General features: G+C 43.0%; 1 protein-coding gene across 2 annotated transcripts in view; it reads right to left on the bottom strand.

Moving 5' to 3' along the window:
* Positions 1–17,123, bottom strand: part of NME7 (NME/NM23 family member 7) — a 245,071-nt gene extending 227,948 nt beyond the window's left edge. The window contains exons 1-5 of one of the 2 annotated variants that reach the window (XM_045087758.1): positions 16,516–17,123; positions 15,550–15,657; positions 14,643–14,809; positions 3,892–4,002; positions 224–274 (exon numbers count right to left, since the gene is read on the bottom strand). In XM_045087758.1, coding sequence (XP_044943693.1) covers positions 224–274; positions 3,892–4,002; positions 14,643–14,809; positions 15,550–15,657; positions 16,516–16,782 — 704 coding nt within the window. In that variant the 5' untranslated portion in view covers positions 16,783–17,123. The remainder of the gene's footprint in view (positions 1–223; positions 275–3,891; positions 4,003–14,642; positions 14,810–15,549; positions 15,658–16,515) is intronic. The other variant, XM_045087757.1, reaches the window with a different exon arrangement.
* Between the last annotated feature and the right edge of the window lie 840 nt (positions 17,124–17,963).

The raw sequence follows: 17,963 nt of genomic DNA, 5'->3' as shown, positions 1-17,963 counted from the left end.
TTTCTCAAATGGATAAATAAAATCTTAAAAAATAAAAACTGATCTAATAAAAGGAGAGGAAAAACAATTCATAGAAAATAGTTCTCTACTGTTATAAGATGTTGCTATGATCTTTTTGACAGATGCTTTCCATGTCACAAGTTTCTGAAGTACAGAAGTACAATTCTTTAGTTTTTTAGGATATCCTCCATTGTAAATCACTAGCCCCAAATTCAGCACCTACTTTAAAAAGGGCCTTGATTGATGGTCTACATGAAAATCCATTGCTTCTTTCCTATAAAATAACCAAAATGACAACAGTTAAAAATTATATTTAAAAAATTACTTGACTAAAATCTTGTAGCTTGCATTAATAGAATAAAGATGAAACACTCTATTTGATCTACATGTAACTGACTAGTGACTTTTCACCAAGTATTCTGCTCAAATCCTCCTACTGTTCAAGTTTTTTGCTCCCTGAAGATCTATTAAGATGTAAAATTACAATGAGCGTGTAAAGGGCGCTACTCTTCTGCTCATGCTCATATCTACTGCCTTCCTCCCATTCTTGAAACATAGTTTAACATTTGACCAATAAGAATTACTTGTTCTTTACAGATAAATAAGTTACATAAAAGAATGCAAAGCCATCTTCAAATTTAAAATTTATCACTTTCTTCTTCAGGTTTTAAACTTGAAAGGGCAGGTTAGAATTTTAATAGTTACAGTTTTCTCTCTTAGAGCTTATGTTTTAAAATCTGCTTGACAAATTAAGCATATCACTCTATTCTTATTGGTTACTAATGTATTAAAAACCAATGCTTGAACTGACATCATCAAAAAAAGGGGGTGATAGAGATATTCAGAATTTGAAGGGCAACAGCGATTTACCTCACGAATCTATATTTTTCACTAAAGAATATCTACAGCCACTGAAAGGATAATGGACTTTAAATTGATTAGCTGAAAAGTCCAAACAGCTTTTTAATCAAATCAGGTCTCTCTCAAACTGGGGCAGGTTTAAAGGCTTTAAATTGAGTTCACAGTATGTGACAAATATGTCAACATCAACTACTTTTGAAAACATCAGAGAAGTTAACATGTCCTCTAGCAAAGGATTATCCTTCCAAGCGTGGTAATTTAGTATGCAATGTTTTAAAATCTGGGCCCACTACAAAATGAATTCACGTAATAAACTGTAACAGGACACACTCTTATTCAAACCAAATGTACTGAAGTATTTTCTTTGGTGACGAAAGGATTATGAAAGTATACTATGCAAATATGATAAATAAAATTTGTCCCTAGAAATGAGAGTGGACGAAAACTCATCTTTCTAGGACCTATTTTGCCAGCACTAAATTATTCTCACAATAATATGTTAAAATAGGTTATGATTGCCTACATTGTACCTATGAAAATAATAAAGTTCAGCATGATCACATAACTTGGACAGGGGGATTTCAACCCAAATCTCTGGTTGCAAATCTCTGACTGTTTTTGTCCTTTCTGGGCCAAGAGAAGAATTCACCGAAAAAAAAAAAAGGATATATTATATTATAGTCTAAAATGAGGTAAAACCAAATGTCTGAAAAATTCCTGTGGGAGCTTTCTAAGAGTTAGGGGTAAGACGACTGAAACAACCAGTTCTAAACTTTTCAACACAACTGGGCTACTAAAAAAGAAAAAAAAAATCATAATCTTTAATACTGATGAAAAGAAAGATCTCAATTATTAAAAGTGTTTGCTTCCTTCTTACATGTCACTGACCCAATAGTTCTCTCTATGCAACATCCAAAATGGAAACCAAGAATGAATCATGAATTCCTCCCGTCACCCTTACCGAATTCTTCCCTTAAAAAGCTGAGACGGAAATAGTAACAAGTGCATCACCACTTAAAGGAGGTTTTTGTCATTGTTACGCCGTGCTGTGTTTTTATAAAGAAACCATCCTCTCACAAAGATTTACCCATTAATGCTCTCATGAAATGTTTCCTTAGAGCCCCTCGGAGTCAGGCGCTAAGCCCAGCTCCGGGACTACGGAGTCAGTGGGGACTTCGCCGCTGCCCTTCGGACGCCGTCGGGACGGAGGAACTGACATTGGGGCAAACAAGTTCCGCAAAGACTGAAACGCTGGGAGACACCCCTCCCGGGCCTCTGGTACTCCTGGCAGGTCTCACTGGCTCTGCCAAGAATCTAAGGCCCCGACTGTCCTTTCTCCTACCTTTTCCCGGGAGTTACGTTTACAATGAGCAGCTGCTGAGGGATGAGGTCGTGTCTCTTCAGCACAGAGAGCAGCCCCGTGTACGGCTCGCTGATGAAGCAGCAGAGAGCCCGAGCTCAAGCCCCTCGCTGGGATGCGACCAGCTCTGCACACAACACGCACCCGGACCCACAGCACGTCACTCCCACAGGACGCGCAGGCAGGGAGAGCCGACTAAGCATGATGTGCTTTACCTGGCGCTTGCTGCCCCCAGATAAAGTCCCTGTCTCGGGCTCAAGTGCTCCGCATCTTCTGCCTGGCGTCCACGCAAGAGGAGAAGGCTGACTGACTAGCTTTCACGGCGGGCAGAACCCAACACCTGACCGTAAAACTAACAGAGGCATCTGAGGTGCTGTAAAAGCATCAAGGAGCCAGTGAAGTTTTCTTGGGCATCTTTGTCTTGGGGAGTTTGACGCCAAATCCATCAAGCACCAGCAGTGTAGAGACAAACCATTTCCAATCTCACAAGAACCATTCGAAGTCATTTCTCTAGAATCCAGTCCCATGCTGCTATGAGAGCAAGCTTTCTTGATATACTCAGAAATAAGACCAATTTAACTGTTTACAAAGGGTCATGACCTCGGTTTCACTAAATAATATCACCAGTATTACCGCTACTAACAACAGCTAACATAAACGTACACTTACTAGATGCTGCGGTTTTTCAACTACTTTGCATACATTAGACTCACTGAACCCCACGGCAGCTTCACGACACGGGCCGTGACACTCTCCATCTCGCAGATGAAGAAAACGAAGTACGGAGTAAGGCAGCCCGAGCCCCACGCCCAGAAGGTGCGATCACATGCGCTCCAGCTCGGAAACGCGAGCCCCCGCCTTTCTGGAAAATAATGCAAACTGAAGACTTGACACAGGCAAAAACTCAAATATATGTGTGCGTGGGGTAAAATGGGAGGTATTCTGTTAAGGTTTCGAGGGATCGGGCTCAGGAAAGCCGTGCTGGATACCCACCAGCACCAGCCCTGTCCTCAGAGCCATACCTGCAACGGCCCCACAGAGCCTCATACACCCGGGAAGCTCCCCGGCCCCAAATCAACAGAAACCCCCTGTGGAGCAACATAAGCACAGCGCGGCAGCAGCTCTCCCGATGCTCCACCAACAACGCTCCTATAGTAAGTCCCTGAATAACCCAGAAGGACCCACTCCCAGGGGACGGATCGCTTTTCAGAGCAGTCAACGGCCTCGTCTCCCGTGACATACACGGCGAGGAGCTCCACGCGGCCTTTTCCAGATGCATCGCTCTTCGACATCTCAACCGTAACACTCCCTCGTCAAAGAGAAATACTCCAACCTCCGTTCCCTTTCCTACCACTTTTATACAGTGTGTTCGACAGTAAGAAAACATTACAATTACCAGGCATCGGTGCTATAGAAGCCAGTGGGGTTACAGAAGACAGTACATAATGGTTTATTGGTTACCTGCTTGGAGTCAGCCATCATCGATGGATCTAATTACCCGGTGTCTTACTACTCTCTCGTTCTAGTAAGTTTACTATTATGTTCTTCGCCAGTGACAGGTTTTTTATTTTAAACAACGTGACGAAAGATAAAAGATGATTTAAAAAAAAAAAAAAAAGAAAAAAACCAAGGACTAGACTTTACATAACTGAAAATGATCAAAAAATTACCTTGAAAGCATCATCATTTTGAGTTTGGTTATAGTAAACCCAGCTTTGTTTATCATTTCAATTATTTCTCCAGCTTTCGATACTGCATCAGGTTTAATCAGAGCCAATGTTCTGTATGGAAATAAAGAACAAAGAATAAGTTTGAAAATAAAAATAGTTCAGTTTTGACTTATAATTCCCAAGCAGTGGTAGTTTCCTTAACAATCATTCTAGATCATCAAACATCAAAATAAATTATTTTAAAAAGTATATAAAAGGTCTCTGAAAAACTTAAAGTAAGCTTACTATTTTTCCCAGGGAAATAAAAATTAGGTACCAATCTAAAAATAATAATGAAAGCTTAAGGGGAAAAAAGTTAAAACTGTCATATTTAATATGTCCTAATTAATGTAGGGAAGGAAAAAATTCTTTCTGTATCCTTCAAGCAGTTCCAAGTAGACGAAGAATCAAATTTACATGAGACAGATTAATAGGAGAAAAAAGCCAAAGTTTTATTATGTGGCATGGAGGCCCAATAATGAAACTGAGACCCAAATAAATGACCAAAACTGGCAAGGTTTTCTTTGGTTTTTTGTTTGTTTGTTTAAAGATTGTATTTATTTATTTGACACAGAGAGAGAGATCACAGGTAGGCAGAGCAGCAGGCGGGGCGGGGGAGGACAGGGGGGAACAGGCTCCCTGCTGAGCAGAGAGCCCGATGCAAGGCTCGATCCCAGGACCCTGAGATCATGACCTGAGCCGAAGGCAGACACCTAACAACTGAGCCACCCAGGAGCCTCCAAAACTGACAGTTTGTATACTTCCTAGACAAAGAGACAATAAATTTGTGAGGGATTGACAGGATAAAGGAAACAGATGTGGGGAGCCTGACTGGTTCAGTCAATAGAGCATGAGACCTCACAATCTCAGAATTGTGAGTTTGAGTCCCATATTGGGTACAGAGATCAGTGAAAAATAAAATATTTTAAAAAAAGAAATGATAGGAAGCTTTAATTAGTAAATAATTCTAAACAGAATTTAACGGAGGTAGTAGATTAGAAAGAAAGTAACGAGGTTTGCTTCTAAAGTTTGGTTGGCTTTAAAGTTTCTATCTCTGGAAATAAGGATGTCTTTTTTACTACTTAGAACAGGGAGAACACCTTCCCTATGGGAGGTTTATTTCCTGCATCAGGGGGACAGAAGAGAGTCTGAGTGTCCTTGCACTGTTTTTAAAGTGACTTTTATTTTAAATGATCGGTGTGTCAAAGTGGCACATTTTGGGCCATGCTGCTCTTGGCCTCCACATTATAAAACATTTAAAATTTCTATTTCTTAGAACACAGTTTATAAAAAAGGACAAATCTTTTTTAAAAACTGCATTTACTATATTATGAACTTGATTTTTGGTCTCTTAGACTTTAACAAATACAAACGAAGCAGTCAGTTCATCACTGATCTGGAAAGAAATTCTTCCTTTAACACCCAAGCATCACACAAGGGTCGCACAAAGACCCAAATGTCTTCTTACCCAGCAACTTAGTTGGAGAGCAAGCAGCATGCTAACTTTTCAAATCCTACTTTCCTCTAAGAGGACTCATCAGAGCCAAGCGCTCTTCCCACTCTGAAGCCCCAAAAGGTTTTTGGAGATGGAGATCACGTGAATGGCCTCACTTTACTGATGAGGTAACCAGGCCCAAAGAGTGACACCAGGGTCACACAGCCAGTCAGAGGCACCTTCAGGACAGAACACCCAGCTCACAGACTCCTAGGTCTGTACTCTTCCCATACCACAAATAACATCGCTCCGAGTATCGTAATTACAAAACCCTCAAGTGTAGTATTTGCAAATATCAGATAAAAATCAGATGAGTTCGGGTAACTCAGTGTATAGGACATGCAAAATTATGATAAAGAACTGCCACCACTTTCCCTCCTTCGTTTTCTGTCGTTCTGACACACAGGCATGAGGTCAAGGGCTCCGGCTAAGAAGTGCACTGGCCTTCTCACAGCTGGCTTCTTCACTCACGAGGCAAGCCTAAGGGTACGGCAAAGCTATGATCATTCACGTTAACTCATGGCTGGTTTTTAGAACATATAATAATATAAGTTCATCTCAACTTATTACAAGCCGTGCCAGCAATCTTTTCCTTTATTTTGAAGCAAATGACACACTGTTAATATTCATATTATATGGCTTCATCAAAGAGAGAAAAGTCTTCACTTTTTAGCTCACATTATAACACAGTATACTCATATCACCCGCATATACAATGAAAACTCGTCACTTTTTAACTCACATTATGACACGTTATACCCATAAACCAAACTGACCCACGTATTGCTTATGCTAAACTCTGGAAGAACCTTTGCGAACTACAGCTCTTAAAGAAAATATACAACACATCAGCAGTCACCAATTTCTATGAACAAGAACCAACATGGAAAATACAAAACCGACAAAGCTTAAAGTGCAATTTCATTTTCTCTTTACATGCCTTCCAGGAGGCAAAGGGCTGATAACTGGGAGTCATTAAATAAATCTGCCTATCATCGCCTCACTGCTAACTTGTTCAGTAAACAATAATTAAAGTATCTTCTGTACAGAAAGGAAGACGGGCTTGCAAAATCACGTGTGTCATTTAAAAGAGAAGACAGCACATAAAGAAACAAAAGGACCAGTGTCCTCTGCTGCAGCATAACAAGCTACAACACTGCGGCCTGTGGAAGGGTTCACGTGCTCCATGCCTCCTGCTCCCGTGTGGGGACCCAAGTCCCTCGGGCTGCAGCAGGACTAACCTACCTTCCCAGAGATTTGCAGACCAATGGCCTTGAGAAGTGAAGGACCAGACTTTCCCAGCAGATAAGGACTGACCACATTTGAAAACAGCTGCCACTGATGCCAGCAAGTCTGTTCAGGGTCATGTCTCACGTCGACACACAACTAACTGCTTGGGCACCTGCTTCTCCCACACGTCACCCCCACCATTTCCACGCCTTCGCTGGACAGGGAAGATGGGCTCTGAGACATTCGTCCACTATCTTCCCAGGTTGCCAGCGCCCTACACAAAGCAACCTTTCCTTTCCCAACATACTCCTCCCGGAAGCATTGAGTTTTGATTGACAAGCTGCCAAACTTGAGTTGAGAATCTGTTCTCTGTCCAGGAAAAAAACCACCCCAAAATGGAGTGGCCTAAAACAGCAATTTCTTAAGGTTCTGAGGTGGCCGGGCAGCAGTTTCACCGGGGATGACTCACACAGCTGCGTGTGGCTGGCGTGGCAGCTGGGACAGTTGCCTTCTTTTCTCCTTGTGGGCTCTCACCCTTAGGAGGTCACACCAGGCTTCCTCAGGGGCAGCCACATTGAGTCCGACGTGCGAACACTTATCAAGCATCCCCTTGAGACACATCTGCTGACATCCCTCTGGCCAATACAAGGCACACTGTCAAGTCCAGAGTCGAAGTGAGAAGGGACTGGACAGGGCGTGGATCCCAGGAGGTGGGAGTCACTGGGAGCCCCCGCTGTGAGGACCTGCCACATAGCAATCGTCTCACCTGCCACGGAGCGCCCAGTGGAGGAGATACTCTCAAAAGAAAATATATATATATATTTTGCTCTCAAAAGAAAATATATATATATAAATATATATACATAAAACCATTCTTTTACATTACAGCTTCTTAGCAAAGGAGAGTGAGAAAATAGTTTTGCCACCCTTTGCCAACTCAGAACAGAGAATTCTGCAAAACAAGAGTTTTCACAGGCGAAAATACGTTCTCCCTCCACCAACAGGCTCCGGGCAAAAACTGCAGCAGATGTGTCCAGGTTAAAGACGCTGCATCACAAACAGCCTAGATGGCACAGCACTGGAGACTCTGAACATTACCCGCCTGAACAAATAGATTTGTAAACTTCAATCTATATTAATTGATGTAAAGATTTCAAAAGTTTATACATATTGGCCTTAAGCATATAAAAACTCATTTTAAAACATCAACCCAATACCAAATTTGTAGTTTCTTTTAGGTTTTCTTTACAAGCATAAAGCATGTGTTTGCCCCCTGGAAATCTGGAGAATAGCCTCAGATGGGCACCTGTGGCTTGGAGGAAACCTCATTGCGCCAGAGCTTCCGACTGGCAACAATGGCACAGTGGTTCAGAGCACTCCTTCCACTGAAGACGAAAAACAGTAGGTAAGATATTTTTACAGCAAAAATAAATTGACGAGACACTAAACAATTATGAGTATGAAAGTGAACAAAAAATCAAGACCCAGACAAAAGAGAGGGGAAGTTGCGTCAACCTTGCCAGCACTGCCTCTGTCTGGCTAATCCGAACTTTAATCTGTACCACATCACTGGGAAAGGGGAAGAAAACCCAACAGGATTCTCCCTATTATTTACTTAGGATCAAAGGCTACCTCCTAAGGGTGAATCAGAAAGCAGCAGGCCTTCCCTGGCCTGACAGCCCAAGGTCACATCACTAAGGTAGCCTGGGAACTTCCCAGTTTTCACTCAGGTAACTGTCAACCAGATCGCTGTCGCCAGGCAACACTCAGACGCAAACACAATTCCATCCCAGAAGGTCACTTCATCTTTCACGAAGTTATTCATACACATATGCAAACGCAAACACACACGTATCACACCCATATACATGTCCACGTACACACAGACACATGACAATCCGCACACACACGTGAGAAAGACCAACATGAGGGAGAACCAGAAGACACAGCACAAAACAGAAAGCCCCGCACGCAGCTCAGCTACTGGCACTCCAACGTGGACCGTACAACGGCCACGCGGACCATGGCTGAAGGCAGGACTGAGAAGGAAGCTGCAAGTATCAGGCAACCGGGAAGTCTAAGCTATCAACAACGGGTACTCAGATTCGAAAAAGAATCTGTTGGAATAGCGAGGGATAAAAATACAAAAATGAAAATAAGCACCAAATGGTCTGACAGAAGACTAGATGCAACTGATAGAAGAATTCTGAACAAATTCAGAATAAAGCACAGAGAAACAAAAAAATATGCCATACATACGGGGGTAGTTTCAAGAATGTAAGTGGAATAAGGACATTTTCAGCCGAGAGAGCTCTCTACCAGTGAACAACCCTAAGGGAAACTTTAATTTAAGCAAAAAATAAAACAATTCTGGGGCACCTGGGTGGCTCAGTGGGTTAAAGCCTCTGCCTTCTGCTCAGGTCATGGTCTCAGGGTCCTGGGATCAAGCCCCGCATCAGGCGCTCTGCTCAGCGGGGAGCCTGCTTCCCCCTCTCTCTGCCTGCCTCTCTGCCTACTTGGGATCTCTCTCTATCAAATAAATAAAATCTTTTTAAAAAAGTAAAATAAATCCAAACAGAACATCTAAAATAAAAAATAATACTACTAAAAGGCCAAAAGTGGTGAAGTCTAATTGTTAACTGATTATATAGAAGAATAATAATGAGTCATTGGCTTCACAAAAACAACTGAAAAAATGTGCAACAGTAGGCAGAAGGAGAAGCAGACCCCCCCACTTAGCAGGGAGCCTGATGCAGGACTTGATCCAAGGACCCCAGGTTCATGACCCAAGTCCATGGCAGACACTTAACTGACTGAGCCAGCCAGGCGTCCCTGATCTGAGGAGCTTTAACAAGAGAGAAAAGATTTAAAATTAGCTAAAAGAGTAAATTGTATGTTAAGGGGTGTTACCACACACACACAAAAAAAAAACCCGATATAAAAAATTAATAAAGAGAACAGGAGAAAATTTTCGGAGGTGACAGACTGACTTATATCCTTCCTTGTGGTAAGAGTTCTACAGTGTAGACTTATCTGCAAAGTCATTGAGCCATATGCATTGAACAGCTGCAACTTTTTTTTTTTTTAATACGGTGTGGTTTTTTTTAAGATTTTATTTATTTATTTGAGAGAGAGAGCATGAAAGCCGAGCGGGTCTGAAGGAGAAGCAGACTCCCCACAGAGCAGGGAGCCCGATGTGGGGCTCGGTCCCAGGACTCCGGGATCATGACCTGAGCCGAAGGCAGATGCTCAACCAACCGAGCCACCCAGGCGCCCTGAATAGCTGCAACTTTTTAATGTCAATAACTCAAAAAAGAGATTTAAAAAAAGTAGAAATGTGAGTCAAATGTTATACATTGATAGTCTAGGGGAACTGGACAACCAAGGCTGGTCTGAGAGCTGAACCGAATTATACTGAGTGATCTGCATAACTGCCTCAAAATGAGCTGATGGGCCCAAAGAGATCGGTTTTACTTTTCTCTCCTACTATTTCTCTCGATATAAAGAAAGGAGCGGAGTATGAGGACCAGAACAGGAATGTCTTGGTTTCATAAATTACCCTTGATACTGTACGCACTGAGAACAAGACTAAGTTATAATTATTATATACAGGTTATTTCTATAGGATTATGAGAGACATACATGTATTTATTTCCCCATATGCCTACTTTTTTGGTCATTGAAATGAGACTAGATTTTTAAAACTTGAATTCTGAAGTTTATTTAAATCAGCCAAATGGTTGCTGGATTTACTAGCCCACATGCAGGGCTAGTAAAGAATCAAAGAATCAAAAGAGAAAATGAAGAATCAAAAGAGAAAATGGTGAAAAAAAATGGTGGAACAGTTTAAGTTAGTAAAAATAGAATACTGAATATGTGTTCATTAGTTTATTATATATCATATTTATTCATTATATTTATAAAGCCCAAATATTTAAAATCTGTCTTCACATTCTTTAGTTCCCCCTCTTTTGAAATCAGTCCCGTTCAACAATATCTACCAGCGTGTTAAAGGCTTAATAGAGAATGAGTGTGAGCCAAATGCAACAAGGCTTACTGGTTCCCTTGACTTTCTAGCTCTGTGGTTGTGGCCAAGTTACTTAACTGTTCTATAAAACAGAATCAGAGACATTCACTTTAGACAGACAGAATTAATATCTTGGGGTGCCTGCAGGGCTCCGTCAGTTAAGGATCCGACTCTTGACTCAGTTCAGGTCATCATCTCAGGGTGATGAGGTCAGGCTCTACACTCAGTGTGGAGTCTAGTCTGCTTGAGAGAAATTCTCTCTCTCCCTGGGCCTCTGCTCCACCACCCTCCCAAAACAAGTAAAAAAATAAAGTATATACACACGCACAAATTGTAATTCCTACAGGCATTATTATTTTATTTTGATTGGGTCATACTATTAGCCCTACCTCTCGAATTCATTTACTTTTGTTAGTTTAAATGAAAATTTAACGTAGTCTTGAACTGAGACTCATATGAAAAGTGCCTATCACAGCCCTCCGCATACAGCATGTGATCAAAAAAATTAAAGCTATACTTATTACTTGCACATAAAGGAATTATGGTGTTTCCATAATCCTGTAGACTTTCACCATTAGATCTCATAACAATGGAAGAGTTCTACTTATCTAACATTCAAATTTTTTCCCTATTTCCAAGTTATTCTGGGAGTATTTTTTTTAATGAGGCATTCACCACGTCCCAATCCACCACCACCTGTGTACTAATATCCACAACAAGTACAAAGCCACCTTAAGAATTCTAAAGGACTTGTAGAAAGGGCTATGGGGGGCTTGTAAAGAAGTCACAGGAAGAGTATTACTACTGGAATTACTCAGATAGTACACAGTCAGCTCCTTATTTTGGTGGTAGACCTCAAAAGACAGTTGGACAGGTGGTTTGTTTGTTTGTTTTTTCCAATCAAATTAAATGGTAATTGGAGCTTTATAAACAGAGAGCCTTACCTTCCACCAGTGGTCCCTACTTTTACTTACATAACAATCACTCCACAATGCAGGGAATCTCCCAAGACAAGACAATATATAAGCCACAGAAACTGAAGCCGAAAAAGATGACAATGGAAGTAAATTTTCATTCAAATACAGTCATTCTAGCCTCAGAAGATTGCAAACTAATAAACACAGAGATTGAAAATTAAAATGCCACCTTAGTAATACTGAAAATTGATATTCAGAGGAAAAACATTAGTAAAAAGTAACTGTTGTCAGTATAGCCTGATCTTCTGCTGTGTCTCCCACATTCTCTGTGTCTCTTCTAAACCAGAACTCAGGTGGAGTCAGGATGACAAACACAGCCCTGACGATACGGGGAAAAGACAAGAGACACGGCCATGGGGAGGCACTGGGCTATGGTGTCTCTGCATCACGGGACGGGCCACGCGCCGTGGGAGCGGAGTGGGAAGCTGGGGAGGCCAGCCAGCCTCCATCTCTTCCTCCAGGCAGAACTATTTTCAGTGATGTAAGCCAATTCACTCATTCGTTTAGCACTTTTTTGCAGGGCATTCCCTGTGAATAACTGATTGTTTGAGGCATCACGATTACGGTCTTTAGGGACACAGTTGTGAACAAGACAAGTTTGTTTCTGTGTATCATAACTATATAACTTTTTTATTGTTTTTGTAGCAATCATTTTCTCTTCATTTGGGCAATATTTATCAGGCACATGTTCTGTCTGTGTATAAAGCTCAAGGATGGACAACATTCGTTACAATCTACACAAAAACACCTTGGTCAACTAGATCAAAGGCCATCATCTGTAAACAGGGAGGAAATTTTTTAAAAAGGCAAGAGTAGGGGCGCCTGGGTGGCTCAGTGGGTTAGGCCGCTGCCTTCGGCTCAGGTCGTGGTCTCGGGGTCCTGGGATCGAGTCCCGCATCGGGCTCTCTCTGGGAGCCTGCTTCCTCCTCTCTCTCTCTCTGCCCACTTGTGATTTCTCTCTGTCAAATAAATAAAATCTTTAAAAAAAAAAAAAAAAAGGCAAGAGTAGACAATGAGTTTTAAATTGTTATCCACTGGGACGCCTGGATGGCTCAGTTGGTTAAGCAGCTGCCTTTGGCTCAGGTCATGATCCCGGGGTCCTGGGATCGAGTCCCACATCAGGTTCCTTGCTCAGCGGGGAGCCTGCTTCTCCCTCTGCCTCTGCCTGCCATTCTGTCTGCCTGTGCTCACTCTCTCTGACAAATAAGTAAAAAATATTTAATAAATAAATAAATAAATCGTTATCCACTGATTCACTAGACCAACACAGATACAGCACTTGTAACATGTAAGGAGATGTGCTGGGTGCCCGAAGACATGCAAATGGATTGAGGCAGGAATAGGGCAACCATTTTCCAGGTCCCTTCCTTTCTCCTATGACTGAATCCTCCCATTTTTACCTCACACTGGGCTGTGGGCTTTTTCTTGCCCTTCCTCTTGCCCTTAAGCAAGCTAGTTAACATCTCCTCCAAGCCTCAACTCTCTCATCTGCAAAGCGGAGCTAATCAGAATAGTACCTTTTTATTAGGTTGTCATGGCACTCAAATAACCCATACAGATCTCTTGAACACCATGCCTGATGTAGTAATAGTCATCACTGAGTGCTGACCATGCCTGCTGTTCCTCTGCTTCTGTCAATCTTGCACATTTCTTCCTCTTCATACCTACTGCTACCATCCTAGTTCAGGCTATTATACTAATCAAAGTTTTTTTAAAAAATTTAACAACCAAGCCAGTCACAGAACAATGGGCTCTTCCCAGTACATGACATACAACTTTCTGCCTTCGAACCCCGGCTTATACGTATTCCTGTGACTAGCATCCTACTCTTGATCTAACCGATTAAAAAAACAATTCATTGTTTAGAGCAGCAATGTCCACAACAGTCAAACCAGGGAAAGAGCCTAGATGTCCATCAGCAGATGAATGGAGAAAGAAGATGTGGTAGATATACACAATGGGATACTATGCAGCCATTAGAAGAAACGAAATCTTGCCATTTGCAACAACATGAATGGAACTAGAGAGTGTTATGCTGAGTGAAATAAGTCAATCAGAGAAAGACAATTATCATATGATCTCCCTGATACAAGGAATTTAAGAGGCAGAATAGGGGGGCCATGGGGGGGGTAGGGAAGGTAAAAATGAAACAAGATGGGATCAGGAGGGAGACAGACATACGAAACTCTTAATCTCATGAAACAAACTGAGGGTTGTTGGTAGGTCGGGGGAGGGATGGGGTGGCTGAGTGATGTACACTGCTGGGGAGGGTATGTGCTATGGTGAGTGCTGTGAAGTGTGTTAACCTGATGATTCACAGACCTGTACCCCTGGGGCTAATAATACATTATATGTTAATAAAAATAGTTTTTAAAAAATCCAATTCATCTTTCAGGATCCATCTCAAATACCTTCACAGGGCTTTCCCTGCTCTGCCACTCACTATTTTTTCCCCATAAGCCAGGTTTATCCTATACACCAATACTATCTATGTTCCAACATTCTCAGTTCCCAGTTCAATGCATCTTACAAAGAAAAATGAGAACATATAAAAAGTCCATATTTTTTGCTCCAGAAAATAATCATCACCTAAGACTCTCGCTTTGTCATCTGAGTGAAGAGCCAATCGCTGAATCTACTCCTCAAAATCCTAACAACGTCCTCACACTGAATTGGAAAAGTACTGATACTATAAAAACACAAGATAAAAACAAGAAATTAGTCTTCTGCATTAAGACATACAATGTTTTAAGAATGAAGAAAACAGGGGCGCCTGAGTGGCTCAGTCCTTAAGCGTCTGACTTTGGCTCAGGTCAGGATCCCTGGGTCCTGGGATTGAGTCCCGCATGAGCTCCCTGATCTGCACGGAGCCTGCTTCTCCCTCTCCCTCTGCCTGCTGCTTGTGCTCCGACTCTTGGTCAAATAAATAAATAAAATCTTAAAAAAAAAAAAAAAAAAAAGAATGAAGAAAGGATTTTCTCACTTTTCTTTCCTGCTGCCCAGTTGGCGAGCTGTGTATTGATCCCCATAGTCAATCAGCACCAGCTGTCGAGAAAAGACATTCACTTTGTTGCCTATAAATAAATCCTCCAAATGAAGCTCGTCGTATTTGGTCCGCTTTAAAAAGGTGCGGTGATTCTTCACATCATGCTGGAACAAAAACAACACAGTAAGACACAGAAGTATCAACAGACAGTGTTACTCTTACTATAAATTAGAAATGTTTCTTAGTTCTACTTTATTAAACATAGCTTACATGGTTTCATTTTTGTTACAAATCATAATTTCCTTTATAACTTCTGCATTTCCTAGTCCAATCTAGTAATAACACAAAAACTTACTACAAATTTAATACTTTAGAAAACCATGAATATATTGCCAAATGTTTCAGCAAATTAGGGTTTATTAAATCCCCCAAAATTCCAAATTTCTGCTTTCTTCCCTACACAGAATGCCAATACCAAAGAGATCTACCTGTAAAATGGCTGCCAATTAAGAGGCAAAAAGAGACAAGTGGGACTCTCTTCACCTGATCTTCAATTTGACTTGCTGTAGAGGTAACAGCTTTCAATAATGGCAACATATTTAGGACCATGATAATCTTTATCTATGACATTCACTTATTGTCTATTGCTTAATCTAAAACATGAATAATCCCACTTCAGTTTTCCAATCAAAAGTATTAATTACTACTTGACATTAAAGATAAAGGCACGAAGTTACCTTCTTGTATTGGAATTACAATAGCAAAAAAAGAATTCTCGTTAAAAAGAAGAAGAAACATATATACATATTCTCAAGGGCAAGTACACAGAAGTCAGTCCTACTCTTCTTCCTAGTCCCACTTCACTCCCTTTGCTAACTTTAAAGGGAAAAAAAGGTTTATTTACCATTTCAACAGACCCGTCCCCTGGGTAAAATAAAAGCTCATAACGTCGAAAAAGTGAAGCATTTGGATCGTACCACTCTGCAATGAAAACGAATCTTTCATCATGATTCTGCAAAGAAAGAATTTTACATTAACATAAAATATAAGCGCTCTTGTATAAATCAAGTAAGTTGAAAGCAAGGCCTACCAAATATTCGTAACTAAGATAAATCTGTTACTACTTATTTACTATGCTGCTTTCAACAATATATTACTTGTCAGCAGACCCCCAGAAATATTTCCTTGTACTTTCCGTAAATATCCTTAGTTTTCTCAATGATGACTATGAACTGCCTGATACTTCACAGCCACCACTCCCCTGAGCAAATCAACAGTTTTCAGAACGTGAACCCCTGGCCTGTGTCCTGTAATAATCCGCTTCTGAACGCAGATTTACACGCACACGGACAGCGAAGTCGCCCGGAGAACAAAGCCGAGACGCCAGTGCGAGCGTGGGCCGAGGCCCTCCGGGCAGCAGACACCGCACGACTAAACCTCCCGAGTCCTACTCCCGTCCGGGGGCCCCATGAGCGGAAGCGCGGACGGACACGCGCGGCGGGACGAACCAAAGGGAAGGAGAGGGAGAAAGGCTTCGCCGGGGCTGCTGTGTGACCTGCGGGGGACCGGCAGGACCGGCGGCAGGGCCAGCGGCAGGACCAGCGGGCAGGGCTGCGGCCCACGAGCCCTCGAGGGGACCGGCCTGCTCGAGCCCCCCGCTCCCGTCGGGGCTGGCGAGGAGCAGCCTTGGGAAGCGGGTCTCAGGGGCGACGGTCAGCGCGGACTTGGAGCCCGGGAGGCCCGGCCGCGGCAGCCCCCCAGCCGGAGGTCGATGCCTCCCGCGCAAGATCAAAGGAAACCGGTCGGTCCGAGACCGGCCTTTCCGGGCCCGTCCGGCAGGACTGACGACCGCACGTGTCGTTAAAAGTACCTCGGCCCGAGGTCCTTCCTTCCAATGAGCGAAGGCGGACGCTTCCGCTTCCGCTTCTCCGCGCCGCGCAGCAGCCGCACCGTCCGCTCTGCGGGGAGCTAACGGAGCAGCTTCGTTTCTGACTGACGAGGCAGCTGCTGGCGAACGGGGCGCGAACAACCAGAACACGGAGACTCGAGGAATCGTCTGTCCGAGGCCGCGCCAGGCGGGAAGGCAGGAGCCTCCCGGGCAGCCCCAGGCCCTGCGCGCCACGCGGGCCGAGCGCATGCGCGGCGTCTCGCCAACGCGCTCGGGAGACGGAGGAGCGGCCGCAGCCGCCGGAGGCCGCGCAGACGCAGAGAAGCGAGCGGAGCCTGCCGCGACGTCGCCCGGACGAGAAGACCAAGCCTGGACTGGCGGCCGCCGAACAGCCCAGGTCTGAGGGACAAAGATCCTGGGGAGGGGCGGGTTGGCATCTGCGCTCGTCCCACGGCCCTCAGCGGCCTCACGGAGCCGGGGGAGAGAAACGACCCACGGAGCACGACGCTCTGGTAAACGCTGCGACCTTCCGCGGTCATTCCTGGAGCACCACAGGGCAGCGGCGCGGCCAAACCCGAGGGTCAGCTGACCCTCACGAAGTTCTCAAGTTTTGGGTCAGTCCTTGACCGTACCGCGGGGCCATCGCCCCATCCTGGCTCCCTGCCTCTCCACTGCGTCCTCAACCGCAGGAACAGACGACCAGATGCAAGACAGACAGACAGCAGAGAGAGATCACGAGTAGCCTCCTTACGTCCTGACGAAGGCTTCAAAATAATACGGACGGCATAAAGAAATCAAGATGAAGAATTTCACAGAGTGTGGGCATCTATTTTTTTAACTGGAAATTCAGGAACGAAAAGTAACTCTAACTTACCATTCTCTAACTAGCGAAGATTTTCCTCCAAAAGATAAAGGTGGAATAAAGACATTTCTAGATAAGCAAAAAGAGAATTACGAGGGTACCTGCATTCAAAGAAATTCTAAAGGCAGTTCCATAGAAAAAAGGAAAATGATACCAGATAACTCAAGGAGTTAAAGACAAGGCTGAAAAATAACGGTTATTGGGTAAATCTAAGTAAATAATTGGCATGCAAAATAACAATGTCTTATTAATGAATAATAAACAACAATATCTTGTGGGATATAAAATATGTTGAATTTGGACGCATGTCAAAGAGAATATAAAGGATGTAAAAGGTAGAGAGTGTTCTTGAAATTACGTGAAGCAAAGAAAATATCTCCTACATCAGTTGCTCAATCTGTTCTCAAATTCCAATGAATATTAGTGAACAAGAATCTCTCCTAAAATAGTACATAAACAAATCAGGGATATTCTGCTCGGCTTCTCACCATCTATTCTGCTAGAATGAACTGCCTGTCCTACTCCTCAGACAATGGGAAAGCGGTATCAGAATATTTAATAAATCAAT

Source organism: Mustela putorius, unplaced genomic scaffold, assembly GCF_011764305.1.
Source record: "Mustela putorius furo isolate JIRA1106 unplaced genomic scaffold, ASM1176430v1.1 tig00001451_pilon_pilon_pilon, whole genome shotgun sequence".
Lineage (NCBI taxonomy): Eukaryota > Metazoa > Chordata > Mammalia > Carnivora > Mustelidae > Mustela > Mustela putorius.
The sequence above is the reverse complement of the archived record's forward strand: the minus strand, read 5'-3'. Positions and strand labels throughout refer to the sequence as shown.